At 51.3% G+C, this 27,363-nt stretch overlaps 1 protein-coding gene across 1 annotated transcript in view; it reads left to right on the top strand.

The window, feature by feature from the left end:
- LOC139240892 (arf-GAP with GTPase, ANK repeat and PH domain-containing protein 1-like) overlaps positions 1 to 27,363 on the top strand; it is a 232,672-nt gene that overhangs the window by 143,911 nt on the left and 61,398 nt on the right. Inside the window, exons 5-8 of the mRNA XM_070869397.1 lie at positions 3,348 to 3,489; positions 11,057 to 11,191; positions 21,945 to 22,077; positions 25,508 to 25,655. Of these exons, the coding sequence (XP_070725498.1) occupies positions 3,348 to 3,489; positions 11,057 to 11,191; positions 21,945 to 22,077; positions 25,508 to 25,655 (558 nt within the window). The remainder of the gene's footprint in view (positions 1 to 3,347; positions 3,490 to 11,056; positions 11,192 to 21,944; positions 22,078 to 25,507; positions 25,656 to 27,363) is intronic.

The following is a 27,363-nucleotide window of genomic DNA, read 5'->3' as shown; positions in this document are numbered from 1 at the left end:
GGGGGGAAGAGAGAGGGAGGGAGGGGGGAGGAGAGAGAGGGAGGGGGGAGGAGAGAGAGGGAGGGGGGAGGAGAGAGAGGGAGGGGGGAGGAGAGAGAGGGAGGGAGGGGGGAGGAGAGAGAGGGAGGGAGGGGGGAGGAGAGAGAGGGAGGGAGGGGGGAGGAGAGAGAGGGAGGGAGGGGGGAGGGAGGGGGGAGGGAGGGGGGAGGAGAGGGAGGAAGGGGGAGGAGAGGGAGGGAGGGAGGGGGAGGAGAGGGAGGGAGGGGGGAGGGAGGAGGAGAGGGAGGGGGGAGGAGAGAGAGGGAGGGAGGGGGAGGAGAGAGAGGGAGGGGGGAGGAGAGAGAGGGAGGGGGGAGGAGAGAGAGGGAGGGAGGGGGGAGGGAGAGAGAGGGAGGGAGGGGGGAGGAGAGAGAGGGAGGGAGGGGGGAGGAGAGAGAGGGAGGGAGGGGGGAGGAGAGAGAGGGAGGGAGGGGGGAGGAGAGGGAGGGAGGGGGGAGGGAGGGGGGAGGGGGGGGAGGAGAGGGAGGGAGGGGGGAGGAGAGGGAGGGAGGGGGGAGGAGAGGGAGGGAGGGGGGAGGAGAGAGAGGGAGGGGGGAGGGAGGGAGGAGAGAGAGGGAGGGGAGAGGGAGGGAGGGAGGAGAGGGAGGGAGGGGAGGGGAGGGAGAGGGAGGGAGGGAGGGAGGGAGGGAGGGAGGGGAGAGGGAGGGAGGGAGGGAGAGGGAGGGAGGGAGGGGAGGAGGGAGGGAGGGAGGGAGGGAGGAGGGAGGAGGGAGAGGGAGGAGGGAGGGAGAGGGAGGGAGGGGGGAGGGAGAGAGGGAGGAGGGGAGAGGGAGGAAGGAGAGAGAGAGGGAGGGGAGAGAGAGAGAGGAGAGAGAGGGAGGGAGGGAGGAGGAGAGAGAGAGGGAGGGAGGGAGAGGGAGGGAGGAAGAGAGAGGGAGGGAGGAAGAGAGAGGGAGGAGAGAGAGGGAGGAGGAGAGAGAGGGAGGGAGGGAGGAAGGAAGAGGGAGGGAGGAAGAGGGAGAGAGAGGGAGGGAGGGAGGAGAGAGAGGGAGGGAGGGAGGAGAGAGAGGGAGGGGAGGGAGGGAGAGAGGGAGGGGAGGGAGGAGAGAGAGGGAGGGGAGGGGAGGGAGGAGAGAGAGGGAGGGGAGGGGAGGGAGGAGAGAGGGAGGGGAGGGGAGGGAGGAGAGGGAGGGGAGGGAGGGAGGGGAGGGGAGGGAGGAGAGGAGAGGGAGGGAGGAGGGGGGAGGAAGGAGGGAGGGAGAGAGAGGGAGAGGAGGTGAGGGGAGAGAGGGGAGAGGAGGGAGGAGAGAGGGGGAGGGGATAGGAGAAGGGGAGGAGGGAGAGGGAGGGAGAGAGGGGAGGGAGAGAGAGGGAGGGAGAGAGAGGGAGAGGGAGGGAGGAGGAGGAGGGAGAGGAAGGGAGGAGGGAGGGGAGAGGGGAGAGAGGAGGGAGGAGAGGGGAGAGGGGAGAGGAGAGGGGAAGCTATGGAGGTGGAGTGGCGCAGCTCAGCTCTCCAATTTGCTGCACTTCGGATCCTAAATTTGTTTGAACTCCCCTCCCCACAATGATGATTTAATGCATGAAAGGGATGTCGTTGTTCCCTCTCTGTCCTCACACGGGGGGAAACAATTTTTTTTTCCTGCAGCGGTTTGAATAGAGGAAGTATTAAAATGTTAAATGCCGTTGAACATTTGAACTTGTCTGACTTCGAATTCCCACGGGCGCAATAAGCTGTTCCATGAAGGCAGTGCTGATTGATGGGCTCCACTTCACTTTGAGAACGTGTCCATTCTCTGCAATAAAAGCCCTCGCTGCCACACACTGCACAAAAGTCACTCGTTCCAAGTTATTACTTACGGATGCCAGTTTGATTTGTTATATTATAGGCTGTGCGGAGACATTCCCTGAGCATCAGTAGATGTCGGAGAGTTGGGACCTGAACACTTCACCATTACCCCACGCTGTCACGGTGCAAATAAATGTCTGAGGTCGACCACAGTGCCGCATCCCACTCGCTCATACACTACTTCACCCGCAGTACAGAATAGGGGAGCCACTGTCGTTCTGTCTCCCTTCCTCCGATCTCCCTGTTCCCCCCGCCCTCTGATCCCCACCATCTCGATTGTGGCATAAATGTTGAACTCCTTCTTCGTCCCTCCGAAGGCTTTGACTCCTACCTGGGGGTGGGTGCAGTTCGACGGGTAATCCACCACCTCACCCAAAGGGCCATGTTTCAGGCGTTCAGCATGCGAGCTGTTCGACCACGCGGGGCGCCGCGGCCAAGCCTATTTTCACCCGACGTGGGCTGCCGTTGGCTGTCGCTGACTCATCATCATCACCATCGTCATATGGCAGTCCCTCGGAATCGAGGAAGACTTGCTTCCACTCTTAGGTGACTGAACAGTCCAATACAGGAACCACAGTCCCTGTCACAGGTGGGACAGACAGTGGTTGAGGGAAGGGGAGGGTGGGACTGGTTTGCCGCACGCTCTTTCCGCTGCCTGCGCTTGATTTCTGCATGCTCTCGGCGATGAGACTCGAGGTACTCAGCACCCTCCCGGATGCACTTCCTCCACTTAGGGCGATCTTTGGCCAGGAACTCCCAGGTGTCAGTGGGGATGTTGCACTTTATCAGGGAGGCTTTGAGGGTGTCCTTGTAACGTTTCCTCTGCCCACCTTTGGCTCAATTGCCGTGAAGGAGTTCCGCGTAGAGCGCTTGCTTTGGGAGTCTTGTGTCTGGCATGCGAACTATGTGGTCCGCCCAGCGGAGCTGATCGAGTGTGGTCAGTGCTTCGATGCTGGGGATGTTGGCCTGGTCGAGGACGCTAACGTTGGTGCGTCTGTCCTCCCAGGGGATTTGTAGGATCCTGCGGAGACATCGTTGGTGGTATTTCTCCAGTGTGTCGCTGACTAGCGGGGCAGGAGCTGGCAATCTGTCCCCACTGGACGCGAACTCGAGCATCTCACCGAAATCTCAGCACAGCAGCACACTCGTCACTGGCCCTGATATCTCCTTATGCAGCTCAGTGTTAAATTTTGTTGACTTCTAATATTCCTGTGAAGCACCTTGGGATGTTTTACTATGTTAAAGGCGCTATATAAATACAAGTTATTGTTATTGGGCCCATCACGCTTGTGCTAGCTCGTCAACTGGAGCCCACAACTCTAATCCCATTTGCGCACTGTTTCCTTCTATCTTTTTATATTCTTCCTTTTTCAAGCACTTAATAAGATTGTAGAAATGTGCTCATTCTAAGGACACCCCCCCCCCCCCCCAAAGTGTGCGACTCGCCTTGGTTTGAAGGCCAGCCGATGTATTGACATTCTCCCCATCTTGTCCCCTGCAGTTCTCGATGTGGGTGGATGCTGTAATATTCGTCTTCAGCCTGGAGAATGAGAAGAGTTTTCAGACCATTTACAACTACTACACCAGGCTCGTGAGCTACCGCAATACCACCGAGATCGCCGTGATGCTGGTGGGGTCGCAGGGTAAGTGTCCCCTCCATAAGCTGACGAGACTGCTTATCATCATCACAGGCGGTCCCTCTATCGAGGATGACTTGCTTCCACGTCAAAAAAAATGAGTCCACAGGTGTTTCAATGAAGGACCTAATATTCCAGATCCTGAACTACATCCTGAAGGGTGGAAGATGCCTGTGCGTGGATTTTTTTAACGTGGGGTGACCGTTGCACACCAGCCACCACACGGGCTTGACAGAGCCAGGTCTTGGTCCGATGGCAAGGATTACCCAAGACGACTGGAGACCAGCTCTGCTGCACAGACCGAGCGCGTGCGCGTGCGCATATAGCAGTGTGGGCTGGCCCGTGCTGCCCCTGGGCCCTCGCCTCTTCTGAGCCCCGAACTCACGATCACTTCCCTCTACAAACTCTTGCCGCTCCTTCGCCCCTCCTGCTGTACCTGCCCGCTCTACAATCAGCAACCTGGCTTTTCAGCCGTCGCCCTCCTGCAGCAGCACGTGCTGCTCCCTGCAGTGGTATACCACAACAAGCTACAGGCCAGTGCAGGTATGTCAGTGGTGCTGGTGGCTGGTTAAGAAGTTAGAGTGGGGAGAGAAATTCCTCTTCTGGTGGTGGTGGCGGTGCAGTCCGATGATGTCATTGGGCCCCGACCGCTATTTTAACATTATTCTGAGCTGGGAAACCTCTGCGGCTCTCCCACCACGTAAAGTCAAGCGAGAAGAAGGTCTGAGAGCAGACGAGGCTATTTAAAGCAAGGTTTTTTCCACCCTCTTTTTGTGTAGACAGGCGGAGCAGGATTGCAGGCCCCACGAGAAAAGCCGAGGCCTCGCCTGCCCCGGAGTTCCCCTCCCGCTCCCTTCCCTTCCCTCCCACAAGAAAGAAAGAAAGGCGTGCATTTATATAGCGCCTACCACGACCATTGGACGTCCCAAAGCGCTTTACAGCCAATGAAGTACTCTTTAAGTGTAGTCACTGTTGTAATGTAGGAAACGCAGCAGCCAATTTGCGCACAGCAAGCTCCCACAAACAGCAATGTGATAATGACCAGATAATCTGTTTTTGTTATGTTGATTGAGAGATAAATATTGGCCTGGACACCGGGGGTAACTCCCCCTGCTCTTCTTCAAAATAGTGCCATGGGATCTTTTACATCCACCTGAGAGAGCAGACGGGGCCTCGGTTTAATGTCTCATCCGAAAGACGGCACCTCCGACAGTGCGGCGCTCCCTCAGTACTGCCCCTCCGACAGTGCAGCGAAATGAGGCCTGTTTTCTGCCGCAGGGAGTGAGTTTCTAACGAACACAAAAGCAAAATACTGCGGATGCTGGAAGTCCAAAATCAAAACGCTGGAAACACTCAGCAGGTCGGGCAGCATCAGTGGGGAGAGAGACCGAGTTAATGGTTCAGGTCGGTGACCTTTGACCTGGAACATTAACTCTCTCACTCCACAGATAACCCTGACCTGCTGAGTGGATCAAGCATTTTCTAAGTGTCTAACAAACCCCTCCCCCCCTAGGCCCGAAGATAAAATCAGGGCCGAGGTATCTGTGATTTGAGTGTTTTTTTACACTTGTAGTTTTGCTCATTATATCACTCTCAGTCAGAATCTAAAAATACTGGCAGCCTGACACTAAACCGATATTATGTCGCTGCTGTATTGAGACGTGCGAATGTGGTTCAGTAATGTAATCCCGCCAACAAGAGAAATTCAGAGATGTAATTGTACATAAAACCCCCTGCTCCCGCCCCCACCCCCCCAAAGGTTTCTGCCCTTTTTCTCCTCTATCTGCTGCCTAATCCCTCTCCTTCTCAAGGCATTGACCCTTGGCCTGCGATACAGTTCTCCGCCCGACAGTGCTCCACTTAAGTGGCCGTTTGTCACATGCCAGTCTGCACGATGAGGGTTGGCACCACAGCCAATCCAGTCCTGACCTTGTTCCACACGTGCACAGATCATTGGACGATCTTCAGGGGCAGGAATCTTAGCCAGTCTGCTCCTCTCCCACCTGGGGAAGGTGAACCGGATTGTAGCCAATGTTCTCTGTAAGCTGCGCTTTGTTGGTCTCCTTATCGAAGGAAGGATATACTTGCCTTGGAGGCAGTGCAACGAAGGTTCACCAGATTGATTCCTGGGATGAGAGGACTGTCTTATGAGGAAAGATTGTGTAGAATGGGCCTATATTCTCTGGAGTTTAGAAGAATGAGAGGTGATCTCATTAAAACACACAAGATTCTGAAGGGGATTGACAGGGCAGATGCAGGGAGGATGTTTCCCCCGGGCTGGAGTGTCTAGAACCAGGGGGCACAGTCTCAGGATAAGGGGTCGGCCATTTAAGACTGAGGAGGAATTTCTTCACTCAGAGGGTGGTGAATCTTTGGAATTCTCTGCCCCAGAGGGCCATGGATGCAGAGTTTCTGAATATATTTAAGGCGAGATAGATAGATTTTTGGAGTCTAGGGGAATCAAGGGATATGGAGATTGGGCGGGAAAGTGGAGTTGAGGTCGATGATCAGCCGTGATCTTACTGAATGGCGGAGCAGGCTCGAGGGGCCGTGTGGCCAATTCCTAATTCTTATGTTCTGCGCGGCCTGTTTCTTTGAATGCGTGGTCCCTTTAAATGTCTGCGCATGCGCGGTGTTTACAGTGTAAAGGCCGGTGAGCGGCCTGCAGGGCGACCTTTCACATCATAGCGCAGCCGACCAGCTTAGAGGAAGCATTGATTATAGCAACTCTGCTTGAAATCAGCTACCTGAGACAGACTGGGAATCGAACCTGCCTTTGTCTGGATGGCACAGTTACTCACGGGATAGTCTTGTTGAGCCATCGGGAGCAGCTTGTTTCAGTTTTAATAGCAACCCCTCCCCTGAAATCCCACTGCAATACCTACACATCAGTCGGTGACTCGCGCTGTGCAGAAAAAAGGCTTGCATTGCATCAGCGCCTTTTGTAATGTATTTGCCTCATGGGTTCTTTGCTGAAGAATTCATAACAACACATTGCTATTAAGAACTAGTTGGTTTATTAACAAAGGTTTAACAATCACACTACACATTACCAATTCATCCACCAGGCTCACAACCACCTGCCTCATTGTGGATCCCCCGAACCCAACTGGCTGAGGTTTTATTGAGTCTTGGGAACATCACGTGACTGGCTAAGCCTCTCACAGTGCGACAGCTCTACAAGCCTGTGAGCATACTCACGGGCATACATTACACCATTCACAACCTCAGGACATCCCAAAGCACTTCACAGCCAGTGAAGGGCTGTAGCAGCCCAATTGTGAAACTCCGACACCACAGTTTTATTCAGTTAATCTATAAGAACCTAAGAAATAGGAGCAGAAGGAGACCATTCTGCCCCTCGAGCCTGCTCCCACCATTCAGTAAGATCATGGCTGATCATCGATCTCAACTCCACTTTCCCGCCCGATCCCTTGATTCCCTGTGAGTTCAAAAATCTATCGATCTCAGTCTTGAATATACTCAACGACTGAGCCTCCACAGCCTTCTGAGGCAGAGAATTCCAACGATTCACCACCCTCTGAGTGAGGAAATTTCTCCTCATCTCAGTCCTAAATGGCCGACCCCTTATCCTGAGACTGTGCCTCTTGGTTCTAGTCACTCCAGCCCGAGGGAAATTACCTCTCAGCATCTACCCTGTCAATCCCCCTCAGAGTTTTATACGTTTCAATGGGATCACCTTGCACTCTTCTAAACTGCAGAGAGTATGGGCCCATTCTACTCAATGTCTGCCTTTGTTGATGAGAGGCTCCCGAGGTATGGGAAGTGGTCCCCGTTGTCCAGGGCCGCGCCACACAGCACTACCCCCGAGTCATCAATGACTGGGGGGGCAGTGCTGTGCGGCGAGGACCGGCTGGTGGAGGACCTTTGTCTTACGGATGTTTAGCGTAAGGCCCATGCTTTCGTACGCCTCAGTAAATACGTCGACTATATCCAGCCTCTGTATGTGCGCAGACGCAGGAAGTGCATCCGGGAGGGCGCTGAGCACCTCGAGTCTCACTGCCGAGAGCATGCAGAAATCAAGCGCAGGCAGCGGAAGGAGCGTGCGACAAACCTGTCCCACCCTCCCCTTCCCTCAACAACTATCTGTCCCACCTGTGACAGGGACTGTTGTTCCCATATTGGACTGTTCAGTCACCTAAGCACTCATTTTAAGAGTGGAAGCAAGTCTTCCTCGATTGCGAGGGACTGCCTATGATGATGATGATTCTACTCGATCTCTCCTCCCAGGACAGCCCCCTCATCCCAGGGATCAACGTGTATTTTCATCCCTGTCTTTTTTATAAGTTGTGTTTTGGAGAGCCGGTATCAGCTGGAAAGCTCAGACAAATAGTGTTGGTGTGAGTTGTAAAGCGATGAGCTGTTGTGGAGTGTGTCGCAGGCCACGTGTCTCGAATGGATTCTCTTCGGCCTTTGTTTTTCCTCCACCCTCCCCTCCCCTCCCCCATCTCCAAATGGCCCTGTAATTCCGGCTGTGTTATTGGCAGAAACCCAGAGCAGAAAAATAAGGCAGGAATATACTTTGCTAAAATCGGCCTCTGTCACAAAGCAGTGACTATTTTCTTCACTCTTGAGATCAGGGCTTATTTAGCACACCCTATTTCTCTACACGTCCCCTGAAGGGAAATCCTGGGGAAACCATGGGGTGCCAAAGCTTTAAATATGTCCTGTGCTCATCAATTTTTTTTAAAATTTACAATTCATGAGGGGAGATATTATTATCTCGAGAGAAGCTGCAGGCTGGAAGCTTGTAAAGCTGATCTTTAATCAACATCAAATTACTTGATGTTGTGAGGATGTTGAGTGTCAAGTGGTAACTCAGTGTGTTGGCAACACATCAAAAGCCCGGTGTTATGGCTCTGATCAGCAGCAGTTATGGGGAGTATCTGCGCACTGCGCTTTGTCCTTTTTCTTAATATTGAGAAACCTAGCTGAAGGGCCAAAGTCCACGTTGTGGGATACAAGGACAAGTACAGATGAGAGAGGCCGTTCAGCCCATTGTAGGAACAGGAGGAGGCCATTCAGCCCCTGGAGCCTGTTACATTAGGAACAGGAGGAAGCCATTCAGCCTCTCGAGCCTGTTACATTAGGAACAGGAGGAGGCCATTCAGCCCCTCGAGCCTGTTACATTGGGAACAGGAGGAGGCCATTCAGCCTCTCGAGCCTGTTACATTAGGAACAGGAGGAAGCCATTCAGCCCCTCAAACCTGTTACATTAGGAACAGGAGGAGGCCATTCAGCCCCTCGAGCCTGTTACATTAGGAACAGGAGGAGGCCGTTCAGCCCCTCGAGCCTGTTACATTAGGAACAGGAGGGGGCCATTCAGCCCCTCGAGCCTGTTACATTAGGAACAGGAGGAGGCCATTCAGCCCCTCGAGCCTGTTACATTAGGAACAGGAGGAGACCATTCAGCCCCTCGAGCCTGTTACATTAGGAACAGGAGGAGGCCATTCAGCCCCTCGAGCCTGTTACATTAGGAACAGGAGGAGGCCATTCAGCCCCTCGAGTCTGTTACATTAGGAACAGGAGGAGGCCGTTCAGCCCCTCGAGCCTGTTACATTAGGAACAGGAGGAGGCCATTCAGCCCCTCGAGCCTGTTACATTAGGAACAGGAGGAGGCCATTCAGCCCCTCGAGCCTGTTACATTAGGAACAGGAGGAGACCATTCAGCCCCTCGAGCCTGTTACATTAGGAACAGGAGGAGGCCATTCAGCCCCTCGAGTCTGTTACATTAGGAACAGGAGGAGGCCATTCAGCCCCTCGAGCCTGTTACATTAGGAACAGGAGGAGACCATTCAGCCCCTCGAGCCTGTTCCACCATTCAGTCAGATCGTGGGTGATTATCTTTTTTTCCTGCCTTTGCTCCATATCCCTTGATGCCCTTCTCCAACCAGAATCGAGCTCTAATTGACCCCGAGCATCCACAGCCTTTGCGGGGATGGGGGGGGGGGAGTGCGGTGGGTGGAGAGGAGAGAGTTCCAGATTCCCACTGTCCTTTGTGAAGAAATGTTTCCTGATTTCACTCCTAGCTCTAATTTTAAGATTATGCCCTCTTGTTCTGGACTCCCCCCACGAGGGAAAATAGTTTATCTGCTTCTACCCTATCAAAATCTTTTATCATTTTAAACACCTCAATTAGATCACCCCACAGCCTTCTAAACTCCAGAGGATAGAAAACAAGTTTTTGTAGCCTGTCTTCATAATTCAACCCTTTGAACCGCAGCATAATTCCCGCAGCTCCTCCAAAGCCAATAGTCCTTCCTGAAGCGCAGTGGCCAGGACTGATGTAGAGAGCCTTGGTCAGACCCCATTTAGCTCATCCATTGAAGCCTATAGTTACCCTCACCTGCATTTAAACGGACTCCAGACATTGAGTCTCCACTATCCCACACAGAGGAGCAGTCCAGGTATTACTCGGTGCAAAGACACCACCAAGCTGGAGAAGTGTAGCTGAGAAGACAGGGATCTCGATGGTGAGGTGCCACCAAGTTTGGATATTGAAAGCCTGAAAATTGTAGGAGAGAGGGAAATCTCAGGGAGGTGAGAAGTTTCACACCCGAGGTTCTGGGAAAGAGCGAGTTAGGAGATGGTGACATCAATTCCGCCATTCAATTAGATCAAGGCTGATCTTCAACCTCAACTCCACTTTCCCGCCTTATCACCATATATCCCTCGATTCCCTTAGTGTCCAAAAATCTACCGATACAGCCTTGAATATACTCACCGACTGAGCCTCCACAGGCCTCTGGGGCAGAGAATTCCAAAGATTCACCACCCTCTGAGTGAAGAAATTCCTCCCCATCTCAGTCCTTAATGGCCGACCCCTTATCCTGAGACGGTGACCCCTGGTTCTAGACTCCCCAGCCCGGGGGAAACATCTTCCCTGCATCTACCCTGTCAAGTCCTGTAAGAATTTGATACATTACAATGAGATCACCTCTTGTCCTTCTAAATTCCAGAGAGTATAGGCCCAATCTACTCGATGAAGTCTTGATTTTAATGCAGTGAGGATGGAGGGAGAAGGGAGATCGGGTAGGGTGGCACGTTTAGAGCCTCGGGACTCTGGCTGCATTAATTTCAATACCATCGAAGATTCAGAAGCACGACGTCCATCTGAGTCAGGTATTCAACATAGTGATGCATCACCACTGGTACACGACTCTGCACTCTGTATATGTTGCTGTTTAAAGCTGTGAGGAGACCCGTTTCCTACATTTTGAATGTTCTAATGAGTTATTTCTTTATCATTTACTATTCCAGTAATAATTTTATTCCTGACACTGGAGTCTTTTTATGACGGTAATATTAGTGATTGTTTCAGCATGTCTGCGTGACCTGGGAAACAAGCTGGCACAGGAAGGGTTGGTCATTTAGCTGTATCTGGCGACAGTCCAAATAATCGTCCTGTCTGCCTGTTAATATCAGCGGGGAGGAATGTGAGATTCATGTCTGTATATTGCATCAACAGAAGTTAGTTGTGGGGCCGTTCTCACAAGTGCGCGCCCACTATGCAGCGCTTGCCGTCTAAAAGATTTCCTTCGCTGCCCTACAGATGCAATCAGTGCCACCAATCCGCGAGTCATTGATGATGCTCAAGCACGAAAACTCTGCGCCGATCTCAAGCGATGCATGTATTACGAGACATGTGCCACGTACGGACTCAATGTCGATCGAGTGTTTAATGAAGGTAACTGCTTTGTAAGAACACAAGAATTAAATGCAGGAGTCGGCCATTTGGCCCCTTGAGCCTGCTCCGCCATTCAATCAGATCGTGGCTGATCTTCGACCTCGACTCCACTTTCCCGCCCAATCTCCATATCCCTTGATTCCCCTAGACATCAAAAATCGATCTCTGTCTTGAATATACTCAAACACAGCATCCACAGCCCTCTGGGGCAGAGAATTCCAAAGATTCACCCCTCTCTGAGTGAAGATGTTTCTCTTCATCTCAGTCCTAAATGGCCGACCCCTTATCCTGAGACTGTGACCCCTAGTTTGAGACTCCTCAGCCCGGGGGAAACATCCGCCCTGCATCTACCCTGTCAATCCCCATCAGAATCTTGTATTTTACAATGAGATCACCTCTCATTCTTCTAAACTCCAGAGAGTATAGGCCCATTCTACGCAATCTCTCACCATAAGACAGCCCTCTCATCCCAGGAATCAATCTAGTTGTTATATCTTTAGATGCTCTGATAATGACTCCACGAGGCAATGTGTTGTACTTGAACTGTAGTGACCTTAGCCCTTTATTGATAACTCCAGAGTGAGGATCACACCTGGTGGCCTGCCTTTTATACTAGGCCTGGCACACCTGTACAGATAACCTACAAGTCTCCCACTGAGGTGCCCCCTGGTGGCACACCTTGTAATAGTACAAACAGTAACCATGTAGGATACATGACACTCGTGAACCTTTGTTACACCGTCTCCAAGGCAAATATATCTTTTCTTAGACAAGGAGACCAAAACTGTGCCATGGCACAGGGTTGCACCCGCCGTTTGCCCTCCAAAGGGAAAGGACTATGTGAGGCAGCACAGACACAATGGGCCGAATGCTCTCCTTCCGTGCTGTGCACATCCAATGATTGTATAACTGGCCGTATTTCACACGACAGCTTATGACGCTGTCTGTCTGCCAGCTAATTGGCCGTGAATGGCATCACAGCCGAGTCTGATCCAATCCTCGCTCCATACGTGCACCGTTTTCCTTTTATTCATTCACGGGATGTGGGCATCGCTGGCAAGGCCGGCATTTATTGCCCATCCCTAGTTGCCCTCGAGAAGGTGGTGGTGAGCCGCCGCCTTGAACCGCGGCAGTCCGTGTGGATTATAGTTTTTCGTAATGCTTTGGTACAACTGAGTGTCTTGCTGGGCCATTTCGGAGAGCAGTTAAGAGTCAACCACATTGCTGTGGGTCTGGAGTCACATATAGGCCAGACTGGGCAGATTTCCTTCCCTAAAGGACGTTATTGAACCGGATGGGTTTTTAACGACATAGAAACATAGAAAATAGGTGCAGGAGTAGGCCATTCGGCCCTTCTAGCCTGCACCGCCATTCAATGAGTTCATGGCTGAACATTCAACTTCAGTACCCCATTCCTGCTTTCTCGCCATACCCCTTGATCCCCCTAGTAGTAAGGACCTCATCTAACTCCTTTTTGAATATATTTAGTGAATTGGCCTCAACAACTTTCTGTGGTAGAGAATTCCACAGGTTCACCACTCTCTGGGTGAAGAAGTTCCTCCTCATCTCGGTCCTAAATGGCTTACCCCTTATCCTTAGACTGTGACCCCTGGTTCTGGACTTCCCCAACATCGGGAACATTCTTCCTGCATCTAACCTGTCTAACCCCGTCAGAATTTTAAATGTTTCTATGAGGTCCCCTCTCATTCTTCTGAACTCCAGTGAATACAAGCCCAGTTGATCCAGTCTTTCTTGATAGGTCAGTCCCGCCATCCCGGGAATCAGTCTGGTGAACCTTCGCTGCACACCCTCAATAGCAAGAATGTCCTTCCTCAGATTAGGAGACCAAAACTGTACACAATACTCCAGGTGTGGCCTCACCAATGCCCTGTACAACTGTAGCAACACCTCCCTGCCCCTGTACTCAAATCCAGTAGTTTCATGGTCACCATTACTGATGCTAGTTTTTTAAATTCCAGCTTTATTTAATTAACTGAATTGAAATTCCCAGCTGCCTGGTGGGATTTGAACTCATGTCTCTGGATTATTGGTCCAGATCTCAGGATTACTAGATCAGCGACATAACCGCTATGCTACCGTACCCCAGTAATGGTCACTGAACAATGATCAGGGATGGGAACCCTAGGCTGATTTAGTTTTCAGCTCCCATTACCAATTGTAGCATCCCTATGGCCCTCAGCTGAGATGAGGGAACCCAGCACTGACCAAGACTAGTGCCCAGGCACCTTCACTGCCTGACTGACCAGGACTAGTGCCCGGGCACCTTCACTGTCTGACCAGGACTAGTGCCCAGGCACCTTCACTGTCTGACCAGGACTAGTGCCCAGGCACCTTCACTGCCTGACTGACCAGGACTAGTGCCCAGGCACCTTCCCTGTCTGACTGACCAGGACTAGTGCCCAGGCACCTTCACTGACTGACCAGGACTAGTGCCCAGGCACCTTCACTGCCTGACTGACCAGGACTAGTGCCCAGGCACCTTCCCTGTCTGACTGACCAGGACTAGTGCCCAGGCACCTTCACTGTCTGACTGACCAGGACTAGTGCCCAGGCACCTTCACTGTCTGACAAGGACTAGTGCCCAGGCACCTTCACTGTCTGACCAGGACTAGTGCCCAGGCACCTTCACTATCTGACTGACCAGGACTAGTGCCCAGGCACCTTCACTGTCTGACTGACCAGGACTAGTGCCCAGGCACCTTCACTATCTGACTGACCAGGACTAGTGCCCAGGCACCTTCACTGTCTGACCAGGACTAGTGCCCAGGCACCTTCACTGTCTGACTGACCAGGACTAGTGCCCAGGCACCTTCACTGTCTGACTGACCAGGACTAGTGCCCAGGCACCTTCACTGTCTGACTGACCAGGACTAGTGCCCAGGCACCTTCACTGTCTGACTGACCAGGACTAGTGCCCAGGCACCTTCACTGTCTGACTGACCAGGACTAGTGCCCAGGCACCTTCACTGACTGACCAGGACTAGTGCCCAGGCACCTTCACTGCCTGACTGACCAGGACTAGTGCCCAGGCACCTTCCCTGTCTGACTGACCAGGACTAGTGCCCAGGCACCTTCACTGTCTGACCAGGACTAGTGCCCAGGCACCTTCACTATCTGACTGACCAGGACTAGTGCCCAGGCACCTTCACTGTCTGACTGACCAGGACTAGTGCCCAGGCACCTTCACTGTCTGACTGACCAGGACTAGTGCCCGGGCACCTTCATTGCCTGACTGACCAGGACTAGTGCCCGGGCACCTTCACTGTCTGACCAGGACTAGTGCCCAGGCACCTTCACTGCCTGACTGACCAGGACTAGTGCCCAGGCACCTTCACTGTCTGACTGACCAGGACTAGTGCCCAGGCACCTTCACTGTCTGACCAGGACTAGTGCCCAGGCACCTTCACTGTCTGACTGACCAGGACTAGTGCCCAGGCACCTTCACTGTCTGACTGACCAGGACTAGTGCCCAGGCACCTTCACTGTCTGACTGACCAGGACTAGTGCCCAGGCACCTTCACTGCCTGACTGACCAGGACTAGTGCCCGGGCACCTTCACTGTCTGACTGACCAGGACTAGTGCCTGGGCACCTTCACTGTCTGACTGACCAGGACTAGTGCCCAGGCACCTTCACTGTCTGACTGACCAGGACTACTGCCTGGGCACCTTCACTGTCTGACTGACCAGGACTAGTGCCTGGGCACCTTCACTGTCTGACTGACCAGGACTAGTGCCCAGGCACCTTCACTGTCTGACTGACCAGGACTACTGCCTGGGCACCTTCACTGTCTGACTGACCAGGACTAGTGCCTGGGCACCTTCACTGTCTGACTGACCAGGACTAGTGCCTGGGCACCTTCACTGTCTGACTGACCAGGACTCGTGCCCAGGCACCTTCACTGTCTGACTGACCAGGACTAGTGCCCAGGCACCTTCACTGTCTGACTGACCAGGACTAGTGCCCAGGCACCTTCACTATCTGACTGACCAGGACTAGTGCCCAGGCACCTTCACTGTCTGACTGACCAGGACTAGTGCCCAGGCACCTTCACTGTCTGACTGACCAGGACTAGTGCCCAGGCACCTTCACTGTCTGACTGACCAGGACTAGTGCCTTCACTGTCTGCAGGGCTCCGAATCGGTGGCCGTTACCTCGGGGGTGCCGCATTGTTGAGCTTCACAGCTCTCTGCCGCTGCAATTGTCTTCCAGTGTTTTGTACGCTTTGGCTCCATGTGGACCGAGGTCTTTCCTCAGTCTGGCAGCCACAGTGTAAACCTCTGTTGTGCATTTGCTACATGGATTCTTTGCTTAAGAATTCACAGCAACACATTTGCTGTAAAGAACTAGCTGGTTTATTCGTGAAGGTTTAACAATCACAGTGAACACTACCAGTTCATCCTCTAGGCTCATAGAAACATAGAAACATAGAAAATAGGTGCAGGAGTAGGCCATTCAGCCCTTCGAGCCTGCACTGCCATTCAATGAGTTCATGGCTGAACATGCAACTTCAGTACCCCATTCCTGCTTTCTCGCCATACCCCTTGATCCCCCTAGTAGTAAGGACTACATCTAACTCCTTTTTGAATATATTTAGTGAATTGGCCTCAACAACTTTCTGTGATAGAGAATTCCACAGGTTCACCACTCTCTGGGTGAAGAAGTTTCTCCTCATCTAGGCCCTAAATGGCTTACCCCTTATCCTTAGACTGTGACCCCTGGTTCTGGACTGCCCCAACATTGGGAACATTCTTCCTGCATCTAACCTGTCTAAACCCATCAGAATTTTAAACGTTTCTATGAGATTCCCCTCTCATTCTTCTGAACTTCAGTGAATACAAGCCCAGTTGATCCAGTCTTTCTTGATATGTCAGTCCCGCCATCCCGGGAATCAGTCTGGTGAACCTTCGCTGCACTCCCTCAATAGCAAGAATGTCCTTCCTCAAGTTAGGAGACCAAAACTGTACACAATACTCCAGGTGTGGCCTCACCAAGGCCCTGTACAACTGTAGCAACACCTCCCTGCCCCTGTACTCAAATCCTCTCGCTATGAAGGCCAACATTTGCTTTCTTAACCGCCTGCTGTACCTGCATGCCAACCTTCAATGACTGATGTACCATGACACCCAGGTCTTGTTGCACCTCTCCTTTTCCTAATCTGTCACCATTCAGATAATAGTCTGTCTCTCTGTTTTTACCACCAAAGTGGATAACCTCACATTTATCCACATTATACTTCATCTGCCATGCATTTACCCACTCACCTAACCTATCCAAGTCACTCTGCAGCCTCATAGCATCCTCCTCGCAGCTCACACTGCCACCCAACTTAGTGTCATCCGCAAATTTGGAGATACTAAATTTAATCCCCTCGTCTAAATTATTAATGTACAATGTAAACAGCTGGGGCCCCAGCACAGAACCTTGCGGCACCCCACTAGTCACTGCCTGCCATTCTGAAAAGTACCCATTTACTCCTACTCTTTGCTTCCTGTCTGCCAACCAGTTCTCAATCCACGTCAGCACACTATTCCCAATCCCATGTGCTTTAACTTTGCACATTAATCTATTGAGTGGGACCTTGTCGAAAGCCTTCTGAAAGTCCAAATACACCACATCAACTGGTTCTCCCTTGTCCACTCTACTGGAAACATCCTCACAAAATTCCAGAAGATTTGTCAAGCATGAATTCCCTTTCACAAATCCATGCTGACTTGGACCTATCATGTCACCTCTTTCCAAATGCGCTGCTATGACATCCTTAATAATTGATTCCATCATTTTACCCACTACCTATGTCAGGCTGACCGGTCTCTAATTCCCTGTTTTCTCTCTCTTTTTTTAAAAGTGGGGTTACATTGGCTACCCTCCACTCCATAGGAACTGATCCAGAGTCTATGGAATGTTGGAGAATCAGTGTCAATGCATCCGCTATTTCCAAGGCCACCTCCTTAAGTACTCTGGGATGCAGACCATCAGGCCCAGGGGATTTAGCGGCCTTCAATCCCATCAATTTCCCCAACACAATTTCCCGACTAATAAGGATTTCCCTCAGTTCCTCCTTCTTACTAGACCCTCTGACCCCTTTTATATCCGGAAGGTTGTTTGTGTCCTCCTTAGTGAATACTGAACCAAAGTACTTGTTCAATTGGTCTGCCATTTCTTTGTTCCCCGTTATGACTTCCCCTGATTCTGACTGCAGGGGACCTCCGTTTGTCTTTACTAACCTTTTTCTCTTTACATATCTATAGAAGCTTTTGCAGTCCATTTTAATGTTCCCGGCAAGCTTCCTCTCGTACTCTATTTTCCCTGCCCTAATCAAACCCTTTGTCCTCCTCTGCTGAGTTCTAAATTTCTCCCAGTCCCTGGGTTTGCTGCTATTTCTGGCCAATTTATATGCCAGTACCTTGGCTTTAATACTATCCCTGATTTCCCTTGATAGCCACGGTTGAGCCACCTTCCCTTTTTTATTTTTACGCCAGACAGGGATGTACAATTGTTGTAGTTCATCCATGCGGTCTCTAAATGTCTGCCATTGCCCATCCACTGTCAACCCCTTAAGTATCATTCGCCAATCTATCCTAGCCAATTCATGCCTCATACCTTTAAAGTTACCCTTCTTTAAGTTCTGGACCATGGTCTCTGAATTAACTGTTTCATTCTCCATCCTAATGTAGAATTCCACCATATTATGGTCACTCTTCCCCAAGGGGCCTCGCACAACGAGATTGCTAATGAATCCTCTCTCATTACACAACACCCAGTCTAAGATGGCCTCCCCCCTAGTTGGTTCCTCACGACTGTACGCCTCATCGTGGAGAACCTGAAATCAATTAACTCATCATCATCATAGGCGGTCCCTCGAACGAGGATGACTTGCTTCCACAAGAGTTCACAAATGTTTCAATGAAGGACCCGATGTTCCAGTCCTGAACTCCAGGGGTGGAAGATGCCTGTGCGTGGATTTTTTTAACGTGTGGTGACCGTTGCACATCAGCCACCACACGGGCTTGACAGAGCTAGGCCTTGGTCCAGTGGCAAGGGTTAACCAAGACAACTGGTGACCTGCTCTGCTGCACGGACCTAGTGCGTACACATATTGCATTGTGGGCTTTAGTGAGTCTTGTAAACTGGGGTTTTCGTGAGTCTTGTAAACATCACATGACTAGCTGAGCCAATCACAGTGCAACAGCTCCACAAGCCTGTGAGCATGCTCACAGGTACATCTATTGCAACCGCCATTGGCTGGCCGCTGTTCTATTCTTCCCGCAGGCAGGCCGAGTGGCAGGCTTCCATTGGCTGCCCGTGAGGACCCCCCCTCAGTGAGGGTATAAAGTGGCAGCCAGAAAGCTCTTGCCCCACTGCTCCAAATTCATCGACAATGTCAATAAGAAGGGGTACTATCGATAATATCTGGATCTACAAAATAATGCAGGATGGTTTGTGAATGCTGGATCACAGGTCCTCGCACCCTGACCATAGCTAACACTGAACTGGAGCAATAAAACAGTCCACTAACTGCCAGCCAAGCAGCCCCCTTACACCTCCCCAACAGATAAAGGATGACCGAGGAGGCTGAGAGGAGATTTAATTGAGGTGTATAAAATTATGAGGGGCCTGGATAGAGTGTATAGAAAGGACCTATTTCCCTTAGCAGTGGGGTCAACAACCAGGGGGCATAAATTTAAAATAATTGGGGGGAGGTTTAGAGGGGAGATGAGGAAACATTTCTTCACCCAGAGGGTGGTGGGGGTCTGGAACTCACTGCCTGAAAGGGTGGTAGAGGCAGAAACACATTTAAAAAGTACTTGGATATGCACTTGAAGTGCCGTAATCTCCAAGGCTACAGACCAAGAGCTGGAAAGTGGGATTAGGCTGGATAGCTCTTTTTCAATCAGCACGGACACGATGGGCCAACATGGCCTCCTTCTGTGTCGTCATTTCTCGATGATTTCAGTGATTCTATGAAAGAAAGAAATGATTTGCATTTCTACCGTGCCTTTCACAACCTCCCGACATCCCAAAGTGCTTTACAGCCACTGAAGTACTTTTGAATACCCTAACTCGCACCAAGTCCCGCTCACCCATCACCCCCTGTGCTCGCTGACCTACATTGGCTCCCGGTGAAGCAACGCCTCGATTTCACAATTCTCATCCTTGTTTACAAATCCCTCCGTGGCCTCCCCCCTCCCTATCTCTGTAATCTCCTCCAGGCCCACAATGCTCCGAGATCTCTGCGCTCCTCCAATTCTGGCCTCCTGAACATCCCTGATTATAATCGCTCCACCATTGGTGGCCGTGCCTTCAGCTGCCTGGGCCCCAAGCTCTGGAACTCCCTCCCTAAACCTCTCCGCCTCTCTCTCTCTCTCTCCTCCTTTAAGATGCTCCTTAAAACCTACCTCTTTGAGCAAGCTTTTGGTCATCTGCCCTGATTTGTGTCAAATTTTGTTTGATTATCGCTGTGAAGCACCTTGGGACGTTTTACTACGTTAAAGGCGCTATATAAATACAAGTTGTTGACGTGTAGTCACCGTTGCAATGAAGGGACAGCTGAGCTGGTGGAATATTTATTTGGCCAATAAGTTTTTATTTGAGGAGAGGGTGGATTCACGACGGAGACAGGTATGGTATGTAACTGAAGTGTAAATGAACGAGTGCAGTTTCAGCTTTCACGATTCAGTTTTGAGCTGAGCGGCTGCTGGGCTCCGATACCTGACGCTCTGCAGTCTGCGGACAAGTGCTGAGAATAATTAGCTGAACCTTGGGTGGCTGAGCGTCTGTGACAGGAAATCTTCAGTCTGCGATAAAGGTAGAAACTGAACGGCTTAGAAGAGGCAGGCTAAATACAGCACCCACTGTGACTGCTCCAGAAGCAGTGCAGCAAGCAAGCCGAGCGTGTGAACAAGCTGATGCAGAAACGTCAGTTTGTTTGGATATTGAGGCAGATCGGGTGTGATTGCCGGTAAGCTCTTTCACGTCTTTGGGCAACATGTTGTGTCAGCTCTGCATTCATTGGCGTCTCCTGTTTCCCCTTCCCGGATGGATCTGTATGATGAGCAATCTGTTTCGAAATCCTGGGGCAAATTTTAATCATTGATTCCTCCCAACCTTTGCCCTTTGTGTCACAGGAGCTCGTTACCAGGGAGTCAGGGGCAATCAGGTGCGCTAACCGCCATTCCCAAATTGCGTTCTCATCGGGCAAAGCTTTGCCCTGGGAGTACTGCATCGGAAAATTCACTGCCCTCCCCATTGGAACCACTTTTCTCCCTCCTCAACTTCAGAAAGGATGAACAGGCTGGGTCACTTTTCTCTTGAAAAAAGAAGGCTGACCTAATAGAGGTCTTTAAAATGATGAAAGGTTTTGATAGAGTGGATACAGAGAGAATGTTTCCACTTGTGGGGAAGAGCATAACTAGAGGCCATCAATATAAGATAGTCACCAAGAAACCCAATGGGAAATTCAAGGAGAAACTTCTTTACCCAGAGAGTGGTGAGAATGTGGAAATCAGAGGGGTTGAAGCGAATAGTATCGATGCATTTAAGGGGAGGCTGGACAAGCATATGAGGGAGAAGGGAATAGAGGGTTACGCTGATAGAGTTAGATGAGGAAAGACGGGAGGAGGCTCAAGTGGAGCATAAACGCCGGCATGGACTGGTTGGGCCGAATGGCCTGTTTCTGTGCCGTATATTCTGTGTGATCCTATGTTAACCTCCACTCAAGTAAGAATTTCAGAGGATCGTTTTAACTGTTCGTCGGTAGAATCTCACGGGGTATGTTTAGGGCCCGGGAGTTTCTTTAACTATCGGCAAGTGGTGAGGGAGGGAGTCCATAAACGATGACTCAGACGTGAGCTCTGGGTGGAGTGGGATTGATGGGCCAAACGGCTGTATCTACTCTGGATCTTCTCATGCCAATACTGGGGGTGGTTCTGTAATCGTTGCTGCCCCCACTATGTGGGAATTGTTGGCGCTTTACATTTATCCCCTCTTACTCTGTTTTGCACGATCGCAACTTTATTTTGGCTGCTCGACAATCTTTAAATAGGACTTTTCAAAAAACGAATGTCTCGAAATTGTGACTGTTTTTATCTGCCGATGTTCTTTAACCGATTTAACCTATGACGATTTCAGAACAAATAGCAAAAACACGACTTTATTTTAAATGTTCTTGCCTTGCAGTCGGCTGAAAATGATTGGTAAGAAGTTAAAATTTTCAGCGTTTACTAAATGCACCAACAACAGGACAGGGTATGGACCCACAACAAATGAGCCACAGCCCTTTCGAGCACCATAAGGCAAAGAAACTCGGCTAATTTTAACAAATTAAAGGGGCAGTCTTCATTCAAAAATGTTGGTCAAACAAAAATTGTCAAAGATTATGCAATTTTTATCAAAACACGTCTACGTCTTTTAGTTTTAAAATTGTGTCTCGCGCACACATGAAGTAATTGTGGTGAAAAAGAAATGCTCCCTGTTCTTGCTGTTCATCCTGTTCAGTGACAGCCATTTAAGACGTTCTACCCGAGTGTGAGGCAGCCTGTGATAATGGCCTCTCTCCTCTCCATATTGGTTAACAACATTGACATCCAGACTCTGGGAGTTCCGGGTTTCCTGTTGTCTCTTGACAATTTGGCAAGTTTATTTTTAGTTTCGATGCATTGTTACTGGGTCACAACATGGAACCTCTCGTCCAGCAATTTTCCAAAGAGGTCTCGCTTTGATTTTTCTTTCAGTCGCACAGAAGATCCAGGCGATCAAGAAACAGCAACACCTTTTTGTCACGTCGTGCAAATCTCTGCCCAGCTCGCCCAGCCATTCTGCAGCCTCGACCCCGGTCTCAACCATTCACAGCAGCCAGGTGAGCGAGCCATAGAGAGCCATTTATATAGCGCCTTTCACAACCTCAGGACATCCCAAAGCATTTTACAGCCATTGAAGTACTTTTGTAGTCACTGTTGTAATGTAGGTAAAGCGGCAGACAATTTGCACACAGCAAGCTCCCTCCCACACACAGCAATGTGATAATGACCAGATAATCGGTTTTAGTGATGTTGGTTGAGGGATTAATATTGGCCAGGACACCGGGGAGAACTCCCCTGCTCTTCTTCGAAATAGTGCCATGGGATCTTTTACATCCACCTGAGAGCGACAGGGCCTTGGTTTAACGTCTCGTCCGAAAGACGGCACCTCCGACAGTGCGGCGCTCCCTCAGTACTACCCCTCCGACAGTGCGGCACTCCCTCAGTACTGCCCCTCTGACAGTGCGGGGCTCCCTCAGTACTGCCCCTCCGACAGTGCGGGGCTCCCTCAGTACCGCCCCTCCGACAGTGCGGCGCTCCCTCAGTACTACCCCTCCGACAGTGCGGCACTCCCTCAGTACTGCCCCTCTGACAGTGCAGGGCTCCCTCAGCACTGCCCCTCCGACAGTGCGGCGCTCCCTCAGTACTGCCCCTCCGACAGTGCGGCGCTCCCTCAGTTCTGCCCCTCCGACAGTGCGGGGCTCCCTCAGCACTGCCCCTCCGACAGTGCGGCGCTCCCTCAGTACTGCCCCTCCGACAGTGCGGCGCTCCCTCAGTACTGCCCCTCCGACAGTGCGGCGCTCCCTCAGTACTGCCCCTCCGACAGTGCGGCGCTCCCTCAGCACTGCCCCTCCGACAGTGCGGGGTTCCCTCAGCACTGCCCCTCCGACAGTGCGGGGTTCCCTCAGCACTGCCCCTCCGACAGTGCGGGGCTCCCTCAGTACTGCCACTCCAATGTGTGGCACCACCACCCCTTTCAAAGTCACATCCAAACCTAGTGTCCAAAGACACTTCTTAGTCCTACCAAGCTGTGTTGGCTCAGCTTAGTATGTAGCTGAGGAAGAGCCACCAACCAGATTCAGTGGGCTGGATCTTCGGTCCGTTGCCGCCTCTGTTTTTGCCCCGGAGGGGCGGTAATGGCGGCGGGAAGCATTTCCGGGTATGTGGGCGGCCAGCTTCCAGTGCCCCGCCGGGACATTCCGTGCCGGGTTTGCGGGGGCACGGAGCATTATCGCCCGGGAGAGGCGAGCCAGTGTGCAACGCCTCTGGTTGCGACACTGTCTCAATATTTGTTTCGCGCCTGACCCGTAGGGCCCCGCAGCGCCCCCCTAGTGGGACCGCCTGGGAAAACTGGCAGTCCAAGCTGTACCGGCCGCAGTGAGGGAAGGAATGTCTACCTGAGGTAAGTGTGATTGATTATTATTTTTTTATTTTCGCAATTCATGTAGATGTGGCGTCAGGAAAGTATTGGGAATGTTTTTGGTGGGTTCTTTTCAGATTTTTTTTTCACGGAAGCTTCTCTTCGAGTGCTCCGAGGCCGGCTGTTTAGCTCGAGACTTTCAGATGCTCAGCCGGCCGAGCGCCCTAAAAGAGGTGTGTAAGGCCTCCCTTAGTGCTCTGCCCCACACTCGGGGCCCAGCTGGTGAATTCTGCGGCTGGAGACACAAGCCATTCCCCGGTGCAAAATTTCCCGCCCTGCTCAGGTTAACGCTGCAACAGAGGCGCGACGAATTTCCACCCCAATGTTCGTGATATTGGACACGTCTTGTGTCTCTTAGCTTTGGGCAAATTCCCAATTGACACCTTTGCTTCCGGCCTGTAATTTAAGTATCGCACAACACCCAGCAAACCGAACAGCTGTTCTGTTTGATGCACTCGCGGGCTGAAAGGAGACCCGTTTACTGTTTGCCATTGAGTATTAGTGATAGCCTGTGTAGCTCTTTGCTGCTGTGAATCAATATGTTGTACAGTAAGTACTTCAATCAGCCATTGCCTAGCGATAGATCTGAATCAGTGCTTGCAGAATGGGTATGTTTTTGGTCAGCCGTCAGATGGACATGCTGAGAAATCCACACAATGGAGTTTCTCTTTCCCCGACATGGAGTGCACAGTCTTTCCAAGTAGAGACACATCTCACTCACCTAACTCCAGGAGCTTCTGTGCAGGTTGCCAGAGTTTAGGCTTAAGAACGTAAGAAATAGGAGCAGGAGTAGGCCATACAGCCCCTCGAGCCTGCTCCGCCATTCAATAAGATCGTGGCTGATCTTCTACCTCAACTCCACTTTCCCGCCCGATCCCCATATCCAAAAATCTATCGATTTCTATCTTGAATATACTCAGAGACTCAGCCTCCACAGCCCTCTGGGGCAGAGAATTCCAAAGATTCACCACCCTCCGAGCGAAGAAATTTCTCCTCATCTCAGTCCTAAATGGCCCACCCCTTATCCTGAGACTGTGACCCCTGGTTCTAGACTCCCCAGCCCGAGGAAACATCTTCTTTGCATCTACCCTGTCAAGCCCTGTAAGAATTGTGTATGTTTTGTACGTTCTTAAGCCTAAATTCTGGCAACCTGCACAGAAGCTCCTGGAGTTAGGTGAATGAGATCACCTCTCATTCTTCTAAACTCCTAGACTAGTCTACTCAATCTCTCCTCATAGGACAACGCCCCCATCCCAGGAATCCCAGGAATCAGTCTGGTGAACCTTCATTGCACTCACTCTATGGCCTATATCTTTTTGAATGGCGGAGCAGGCTCGAGGGGCTAGATGGCCTACTCCTGTTCCTAATTCTTATGTTCTTATTTCCTTGGATAAGGAGACCAAAACTGTACACAATACTCCAGGTGTGGTCTCACCAGGGCTCTATATAATTGCAGTAAGACGTCTTTACTCTTATACTGAAATCCTCCTGTATTAAAGGCCAACATACCATTTGCTTTCTTAATTGCTTGCTGTGCCTGCATGTTAACTTTAGGCTTCGGAACATCCAAGTGTATGTAGGGGTACTGCTGGAGTTTAACCAGCTTGAACCCGTGCAGTTTACCTGCACAGAGCACTGATAAGCTGCCCATCCAGCTAAGACCATCCTAACCGTTGGGGGGGTACTGGCTGGCAGGGTTATCTACAGCTGAGTGGGAGCATCCCCCCAGCCATCCGGGATAAATACCTGAAGGAGAAAAATGTGCAGGGCTACGGGGAGAGGGCAGGGGAGTGGGACTAGCTGAGGTGCTCTTGTAGAGAGCCAGCACAGGCTCGACGGGCCGAATGGCCTCCTTCCGTGCTGTAACCGTTCCCTGATCCCTTGGCGCCAGCAGCCTGGGCCTACAGTACAGGACCACCTCAGAATCTCCATTGTAACGAGGGTTTGGCTGTATCTTCGAGTCTACTGTCACTTGGAAGAAGGTTCTGCAAGAATCTTATTGCTTCATCTTTCCGATTTTGAAGTTGAGTCCATTTCAATATTTTCCTTCCACGCCCCCGTATCTTTCGCAGGCCAGCAATGGTGGCAACATGAGTGATTATTCCTCTTCGCTTCCGTCCACTCCAAACATCAGCCACCGGGATCTGCGCGCTGATGTTTCCCAAGTTTCCGGGACCCCGGGTTCTGTCCGCAAGCACTCGAAGAGACGCTCAAGCCTGTTCACGGTAAGTACTGGTCTGTGGATTCAGTGAGCGTTATAGAGCAATGTTTGGGAAGCAGTTCACAACATTTTCAAGACGTGTTTCCCACAGGGGCGGGAAACGATATGGGGTATGGTCATGGTTACATTACTGGACTAGTAATCCAGAGGCCTGGACTAATAAAGAAAGAAAGACTTGGATTTCTATAGCGCCTTTCACGACCACCGGATGTCTCAAAGCGCTTTACAGCCAATGAAGTACTTTTTGGAGTGTAGTCACTATTGTAATGTGGGAAACGCGGCAGCCAATTTGCACACAGCATGCTCCCACAAACAGCAATGTGATAATGACCAGATAATCTGTTTGTGATGTTGGTTGAGGGATAAATATTGTCCAAGACACCAGATAACTCCACTGCTCTTCTTCCAAATAGTGCCATGGGATCTTTTATGTCCACCTGAGAGAGCAGATGGGGCCTCGGTTTAATGTCTCATCAGAAAGACGGCCCCTCCGGCAGTGCGGCGCTCCCTCAGTACTGCCCCTCCGACAGTGCGGCACTCCTTCAGTACTGCCCCACCGACAGTGCAGCGCGCCCTCAGTACTGCCCCTCTAACAGTGCAGCATTCCCTCAGTACTGCCCCTCCGACAGTGCGGCACTCCTTCAGTACTGCCCCACCGACAGTGCAGCGCGCCCTCAGTACTGCCCCTCTAACAGTGCAGCATTCCCTCAGTACTGCACTGGAGTTTCAGTCTAGATTGATGTGCTCAACTCCCTGGAGTGGGATTTTAATATGACCTTACTATACAGTATAAATGCACACGAGGCCCATACTTGAGAGAAGGTCACTCTGTGACCAGTTACCTTTATCAGCCAGCACTGAAGTGATGAAGATGGGTGGAGCTTCCCCTTTTATACCTGAAAGTCCAGGTTACGAGTGTGTCCCTCAAGTTCACCACCTAGTGGTCAATGTTCTTGCGGTGTACAACTTAGGTCAGTTTATACATGGGTTACAATGACAGTTGAATACATGACATCACCTCCCCCCCAAAGTCTTGATGGGATCACAGGTTGAGTCTCTCTGGTGGTTTACGCTCCCTTGTAGAGCGCCTGAGTTGGGGCTTCAGTTGTTGGGCGCTGGCCTGAGCGTCTGCTGTTTGCGGTGCCTCAGGCCTGTCCGGACTGCCCACAGTGACTGGGCTCTCCTCCACTTGGCTCCGGTGTTCGGTCACCTGTGGTGGAGTGAACTCCTCATCGTGTTCTTCCTCTGCTTCTTCTATGGGGCTGCTGAACCTCCTTTTTGTTTGATCCACATGTTTGCGGCAGATTTGTCCATTGGTAAGTTTAACTACCAGAATCCTATTCCCCTCTTTGGCAATCACAGTGCCTGCGAGCCATTTGGGCCCTGCAGCGTAGTTGCGGACAAAGACAGGGTCATTGACATCAATACATCGCGCCCTCGCATTCCTGTCATGGTAGTGATATTGTGACTGATGCCTGCTCGCAACAGTTTCTTTCATGGTGGGGTGTATAAGGGATAACCTGGTTTTGAGCGTCCTTTTCATTAGTAGCTCTGCGGGTGCAACCTCTGTGAGCGAGTGTGGTCGGGATCTATAGGCCAACAGGAGGGGTGATAAGCGGGTTTGTAGGGAACCCCCTTGGATTCTGAGCATCCCCTGTTTGATTATCTGCACTGCTCGTTCCGCCTGGCCGTTTGAGGCTGGCTTGAATGGT

Source organism: Pristiophorus japonicus, chromosome X (genome assembly GCF_044704955.1).
Source record: "Pristiophorus japonicus isolate sPriJap1 chromosome X, sPriJap1.hap1, whole genome shotgun sequence".
NCBI lineage: Eukaryota > Metazoa > Chordata > Chondrichthyes > Pristiophoridae > Pristiophorus > Pristiophorus japonicus.
This window is presented reverse-complemented; position numbering and strand designations above follow the sequence as displayed.